Source organism: Chaetodon auriga, chromosome 17 (genome assembly GCF_051107435.1).
Source record: "Chaetodon auriga isolate fChaAug3 chromosome 17, fChaAug3.hap1, whole genome shotgun sequence".
Classification (NCBI taxonomy): Eukaryota; Metazoa; Chordata; class Actinopteri; order Chaetodontiformes; family Chaetodontidae; genus Chaetodon; species Chaetodon auriga.
Window position 1 is genome coordinate 19,583,164 of NC_135090.1, and position 6,650 is coordinate 19,589,813.

The following is a 6,650-nucleotide window of genomic DNA, read 5'->3' on the forward strand; positions in this document are numbered from 1 at the left end:
GTGTTAACAGAGTCGTCCAGGACGCAGAAGCCTCCAGAAGACAAAGTGCAGGTGAGGCAGAAAATCACGTCTCTGGCTGAGAGCAAAGTGTTTGGCAGCTTTCAGCACCGGGAGCAGACGAGCTGTCCGTGGTGCTGAAATGATTCAGTCTCACAGGACCGTTTCCTCTATTTTTCTTCAACACATATCACGTATATATAATTGGACGCTGCCTCAGCTTTGGTGTATCTTTCTTCTCCCCGGCAGAAAGAGGGATAACATCTCGGTCGATGGAGTAACGAGTCGCCATGGAAACTTCAGGCTGCTTCAGGACATTAACCAAGAAACCAATTACAAAACAATCACCTGCTACCAAAAGTATAATAGACCCGTTATTAAAAGAAAGTAACATGATGACTGCTATTCATTTTCTGAAAGGCGGAGGGGGAGAATGATGCACTCCATCATCTTCATCATCAAAACCATCATCTGCATCACTACCATCCTCATCTTCGTAATCCATAGGGTTTTAGCACCTCTGTGTTGAATTCACCTGATTCACAACAGAAAACTAACATGACGTAGAAACAATAAAAACCTCAAATGTGCATGATCGTCTGAGGACAAGTGGACCCCAAGATAACATCAGCCGCCGCTCTCAGGTTACATAGCATGTGCATCATCCCTGTCGTCATTTCCAGATGGTTATCCCCCCAGCAGATCTCCCAGCATTGGTCTGCCTGAGACTCACATGCTTGCATAATGATAATACAGCTGTTCCCAGACCTGGTCAGAGCAGACCATGACACAGACAGAAGGCTGAGGACGATCGGTGGAAGGGAGAGAAACGACCAAGTGTTTCTGAGTTGAGTCTCTGCACTTTCACTCTTTGTATTTGGCTCTTTGGAAAAGCAATAAATCAGAAATTGTTCCAGCAAAAATGTTAATGTTTACAGGAACATTTTTAGTCTTTCAGGAAAATTCAAGGACAAATCCACTCATTTAATTTTGCACTTTCATGAATTTATGGGACATCTGAGAGACAGATTTGGACAGATCTGTTGGTCCACCGCTTTGTGTTTCCTCATGATGTTTTTATATGATGTCTGTGTTTTCTGATAATCCAGATCAAACTGAAACGGTACATACAGTATATTTGGAATACATATTTATCTACAGATGAGACTCTATATAAGGATGATCTGTGTCTATACTGAACATAGTAAGTATATTATAATCAGGAACAATGTGAAAAACAACAGGGATATATAATGAACAATGAACGATGCAGGGACGAGAACCTCACGAGTCTCAGAGCGGCAGAGTTCATTTTCATGCTAAGCAGAGTCTCTGGAAGAAGACGTCCAAATCCATTCATTATACCATAGACTGAAGTGGCCTCTGAGGGAACGTAAAAGGCTCCTGTTTAATCTGAACAGGCAGGTTCATTACACTGAAAAAGACATTGAATTTATGTTCTTACAAACATTGCAGTGTACATTGCATATTTCCACTTTTCATACAGTGCATGTCTGAATATGTGATACAGTGTGTTTGGTAACACATTCAGGATTAATGATAATTAAAAAGAGAGCACATGGTGGGAATATGCCTTTCCATACAACATGTTTATTTTTTCATAAAGAAAGGCTGAATGCTTCATGAACTGGCTCGTTAATGGTTTAAGCAGTGTATAAGAGGCTTTCTGTTTCTTCCCATCCTGCTGGCTGCGGGTTACTGGAAACACTGGAGAGGTATTGGTGGGATCGGCTGCGCACAGCATGGTGACGTTGCTTAGGAAGGCAGGGAGCAGCCTGCAAATGCATGAGCTCCATCCAACCTTTAGTCAAGAGAAAATCCGTCTCAAGCCGCGCTTCATGTGGAGAATAGACATCTTTTATATCAACATGTAACTTTTCTCCAATACTGGAAAAAAAAAAAAAAAAAAGATGGAGCTACAGGTGGAGAACCAAAGTCAGTCTTTCAACACCAACACTGTGAGGCTGCCAGCTAAACATATACTTGGGATGGGTGTAGATAACTTTATTTCTCTGCTGATATTTGGACTTATTTTCATCCTCGGTGTGCTTGGGAACACCATGGTGATCACAGTGCTGGCGCGCAGTAAACCGGGACAACCGAGGAGCACCACCAACATCTTCATCCTCAACCTGAGCGTGGCGGACCTGTCCTACCTCCTCTTCTGCGTCCCCTTCCAGTCCACCATCTACATGCTGCCCACATGGGTGCTGGGAGCTTTCATCTGCAAGTTCATCCACTATTTCTTCACCGTGTCCATGCTGGTCAGTATCTTCACTCTGTCGGCGATGTCCGTGGACCGTTACGTGGCCATCGTCCACGCCAGGAAATCCTCGTCGATCCGGGTGGGGAGTCATGCCATGCTCGGAGTGGTACTGATCTGGATCCTGTCTCTGGTCATGGCAGCTCCCGTTGCGCACTACCAGAGCATCGTGGAGAGGGAGGACAACAACACTTTCTGCTGGGAGGTCTGGCCGGACCACCAGAGGAAAGTCTACGTGATGTGCACTTTTGTTTTCGGATACCTGCTGCCTCTCACTTTGATATCTGTCTGCTATGCAAAGGTGGGTGCGCATGAATCAGAGCCAATGAATGCGCTGAATTACGCACAGTTTGGAATAAACGCACATCTGATTTAGATGCCAGGAAAGTTAAACATGATGGAAAACAGTCAAAATGTTTGGAATTTGCTCTCACATTAGCCTGGAATGTATCCTTAATAAGCAAAAGTGTTGGTGCTGCATGGAGAAAATGGCACAATGGAGAAACAAAAAGAGATGCACATGCTCAGAACTAACAGGTCTACAGCCTTCATTTCTCATCACACCTTTATTATTGCAGGTTTTAAACCATCTGCACAAAAAGCTGAAGAATGTCTCCAGAAAGTCAGAGCTCTCCAAAAAGAAGGTTGGTGGCAGCTTGTTTGTGTCTCTGTATTTGTCTGTGGTGCTCCAAAGGTGCGTGCGCACAATGACGAATCGATTCGTTTGACTGAAAAGAAATAAAGATCAGCAGATATTTTTTTGATAATGGAATAATTGTTTCAGTCATTTTTCAAGTGGAAATGCAAGAAAATTGTTGGTTCCAGCTTCTCAAATGTTAAGATGTTACCGTGGATTGTGAGAAACTAAAATGTAGTAAAAACCATCATTTTTACTGACATTTAACAGTCAAAACAACTAATTTAGAAAATAACTGGCAGATCAGTTTATAATGAAAATAATTCAGAGTAAAAATATGCATAAAATACCTGTTTGTTGATGTTTTACTTCATCACATTATGCCATCATTATCTTGTGTTGCTCTTCCTCCACAAGCTGCTCAGTTAAGGTAATATTTGATCACATGACATCACCATCTCCTCCGCCCTCCCTCCACAGACTGCCCAGACAGTCCTGGTGGTGGTGGTGGTCTTCTGTCTGTCTTGGCTGCCTCACCACATCGTCCACCTGTGGGTGGAGTTTGGCTCTTTCCCCCTGAACCAGGCCTCCTTCGTGTTCAGGATGGTGGCTCACTGCTTGGCCTACAGCAACTCCTCCGTCAACCCCATCATCTACGCCTTCCTGTCGGAGAACTTCAGGAATTCCTACAAGCAGGTTTTCTGGTGCCGGGTGCCCAGCAAGTGTCCCGTGGCTGACACCAGGGACCTCCGCAGCAGAGTGGAGATGGCGCCGTCCACCAACGTCAGTGTGACTTGCAAAGGTCATGACTCTCAGATCAGTAAAATGCTTTGATGTCAGCGCTGATGTTAAGAGCATCTTCTGTGTTCTGTGCAGAGTCTGACCAGAACTGGATTTTTAAGGCCAGTACATATATTGATATGTAAGAAATCCTGATGTATCAGCCAATATTTGTTTTTTAAACATACTATAACAGAGCGGCTTGAACTAATCACCACTAAGACGCTCTATCAAACTCAGTGCTGCATGTTTTATGAATGTACAGACATGTTATGAATAAGGTGGCCTGTTCTCCTGTGGACTGTGTCCGGTACAATGTGTGCTCTCAACCAGAGAGAAAGATGTTAGACAACAGTGTAGATATTTAAAATTCTTCTGTCCATAAAGAGTCTTTTCAGAGCCCAACAGGTAACAGAGGTCATTTTCTTGATAACTTATGAATGTGCAATTTATTAATAAATGAATAGTTCAGTGTTTTGGGAAACACATGTTTGCATTTTGCTGAGAATTAGATGAATAGAATAGGATTTGATTTGATTGATATCACTGTCAAGTTTGTAAATATGAAGCTACAACCAGCAGCCGGTTAGCTTAGCTTAGCACAGAGACTGGAAACAGGTGGAAAGAGTTAGCCTGGCTGTGTCCGAAGCTATGAAGCTATGAAACGTGAAAAATGTTTCAGTCCCTTTCCAGAGCTAGCGTTTGGTTTGTTCCTTCTGGGCTACTGCAGAAACATGGCGGTGCAACATGGCGGAGTCCGGCCATTTTTATTGGCTGAGACCAGTTGCCAGGCAGGAAGTTACATCATGTCATCATCTGTCAGTTAGAAAATTATATGTGTATTTCCCAAAATGTTGAACTGTTACTGTAAGACTTTCAAATTTGTACCTTCAAATTAATAACTCCTGCCCCCATTGATGAAAAATTAACTCAGTGCCCCCAAGTGGACAAACTATGTAATAGTAGATTTCTCAGACTCGCCATGCGAGTGGAGAGCTTCACGGTCTCACCGCTGCAGCTGGCGACAAATACTCCATCTGTAATGAGGTTTCTGGTTTCTGGCTGCAGAACGCTGAAGATGGACGGAACCTTTGCTAAGTCGCTTTTTGCCTTCGGTTTCTTCGCCTTTCATTCAGGCCTGTTCATCACGGCCCTGACAACCACAAAAGGCACTGTTCTCTTCCCACACAGGGGTCATCAGGAGCCCAGACTGCTCTGATTGTCTGAAATGTCTGAAGGCTGAGTTACTGTGTGCATATGTTGGCTCTGTACCAGAGAACATCAGGGACATGTTCAGAACAGGAAAGAACAGGAAGGTTTAGAACATGCAAACTGCAACCACAGACACACACGTAGAGGCAGACTTCAAACCTACGGTGCAATCTGGTTTCTGTCAGCACGAATTTCTGGTTTAATGTTTGTACTTTAATGTCAAAGGGATTTCCTAAACATGAGCAAAGAAATGCATAAAATCCCAAGTGAGTGTACGATATGTTTGTGAGTGAATCACAGAGAGAAACTAATGCGTAACATCATTTCCTCGCACGTGCACGAAGCGCAGCTGTAATCCACGGACGGCACAGTCTGTTCGGACCGACTCGCCCTCAGCCGAGCAGTGTTGAGCTGCTTTACCTGCCTGTCCGATCGCACAGATTACATATTGTTTCCTGTTTATGCCCGGGGCTGAATTTGATTAAGATGACATTTGCGAGCAGGTAAAGCTGCACACTCCTTTCCAGAGCGCCCGCCCCCTGCAGCCACTGCCACACACCCCCTCAGAGAAGACAGACAGAGGATTTGCATATGAATTTAATATTTGTTATGCATTGCATGAAAGGATTTCAGCCTTGACAATGAGGTTCACTGTAAAGAATAAGGTGTCGTGAGGAGTCTGTTAAATACAGATGAACTCCACTGAAATCATTTTAACATCCTGCTGTTACCCCAAATACTGCTCTACTTTCTGAGTCTAGAGTCTAAACTGAAGGTAATTCAAACAGCGGGGGGGGGGGGGGGGTTATCTCACAGTTAGTACAAGCAGCAGACGTGATGCAAAAATCCCTTCAATGGATGTTCGATGTTGTTTTCTTGAATTTTTGTGTCAGGAATTTATGTGGTTTGTTTTTTTTTTCAGTACATCTAAATAAAGATATCAAACACTTTTTCCCCCAGGTGTCAGTTTTCTATTTGAAAAGCATCAGTTTTATCCAGTTTCATGTCTGTAGAAACACTTTCTTCATGCAGCCAATGACGTCATTATAACATGAGCTGAAGGTGAAGGCTGATACAGAATTTAATGGTTCCTGATCAGCTCGCAATTAGGAAGAAATCTTGGAAGAGACGGGTGCTAGAAATTCAGCATTTAACCACCTGAATACATTTAGCTAAGATGAACATAACTGATGCCAATGAATGAATGAGTGAATGAATGAATGAATGAGTGAGTACAAGTCCAGCCAGTCTCATGATGGAATGGCTCCACATTTTGCATCACTTTGAGTTTTTAAGGGTTTAAATTCATAAATTATAAAATGAAAAAAATTGCAAATATATTTAAAACGAGTCTGACGTCTCATCTGGTTCTGCTGCTTCCTGCATGAAGGTTCTGTGACGTTCTCACACACAGAGAACATGAAGACTTTCAACAGAGGAGAGGCTGCTATGACCTCAGCTCAACAGCAGATGTCAGACTTGTACAAGTAATCAGTCCCTTTTTCCTCTCTTTCTTTCTTTCTTTCTTTGTCGCTTTTTCTTTTCTTTTCTTTCTTTCTTTCTTTCTTTCTTTCTTTCTTTCTTTCTTTCCCTTTTCTTCCTCGTAGTCTTGGATTCTTTCTGTTTTGGGAATGCTGCTTGTTTCATTGACCTTTATCTTATCTTTAAATCAGTTTCCATTGAAAATTTGTTGTTATGTTAAAATTAACTCTGGTATTTGGACAAAGCCAAACAAACAAA

General features: G+C 42.8%; 1 protein-coding gene across 1 annotated transcript; it reads left to right on the forward strand.

Annotated features, from left to right (window-relative positions):
- Positions 1-1,827: 1,827 nt before the first annotated feature.
- galr1a (galanin receptor 1a) lies at positions 1,828-5,858 on the forward strand. Its single transcript, XM_076755077.1, has 3 exons — positions 1,828-2,582; positions 2,860-2,925; positions 3,399-5,858. The coding sequence occupies exons 1-3, from the start codon at positions 1,929-1,931 to the stop codon at positions 3,750-3,752; spliced, it is 1,074 nt and encodes a 357-aa protein (XP_076611192.1). The 5' UTR covers positions 1,828-1,928; the 3' UTR covers positions 3,753-5,858.
- The last annotated feature ends 792 nt before the right edge of the window (positions 5,859-6,650 follow it).

Coding starts and splice junctions, on each gene's coding strand:
- galr1a (XM_076755077.1), top strand. CDS start 1,929: ATGGAGCTACAGGTGGAGAACCAAAGTCAGTCTTTCAACACCAACACT. Junction 2,583..2,859: donor TATCTGTCTGCTATGCAAAG/GTGGGTGCGCAT, acceptor TTATTATTGCAG/GTTTTAAACCATCTGCACAA. Junction 2,926..3,398: donor CAGAGCTCTCCAAAAAGAAG/GTTGGTGGCAGC, acceptor CTCCCTCCACAG/ACTGCCCAGACAGTCCTGGT.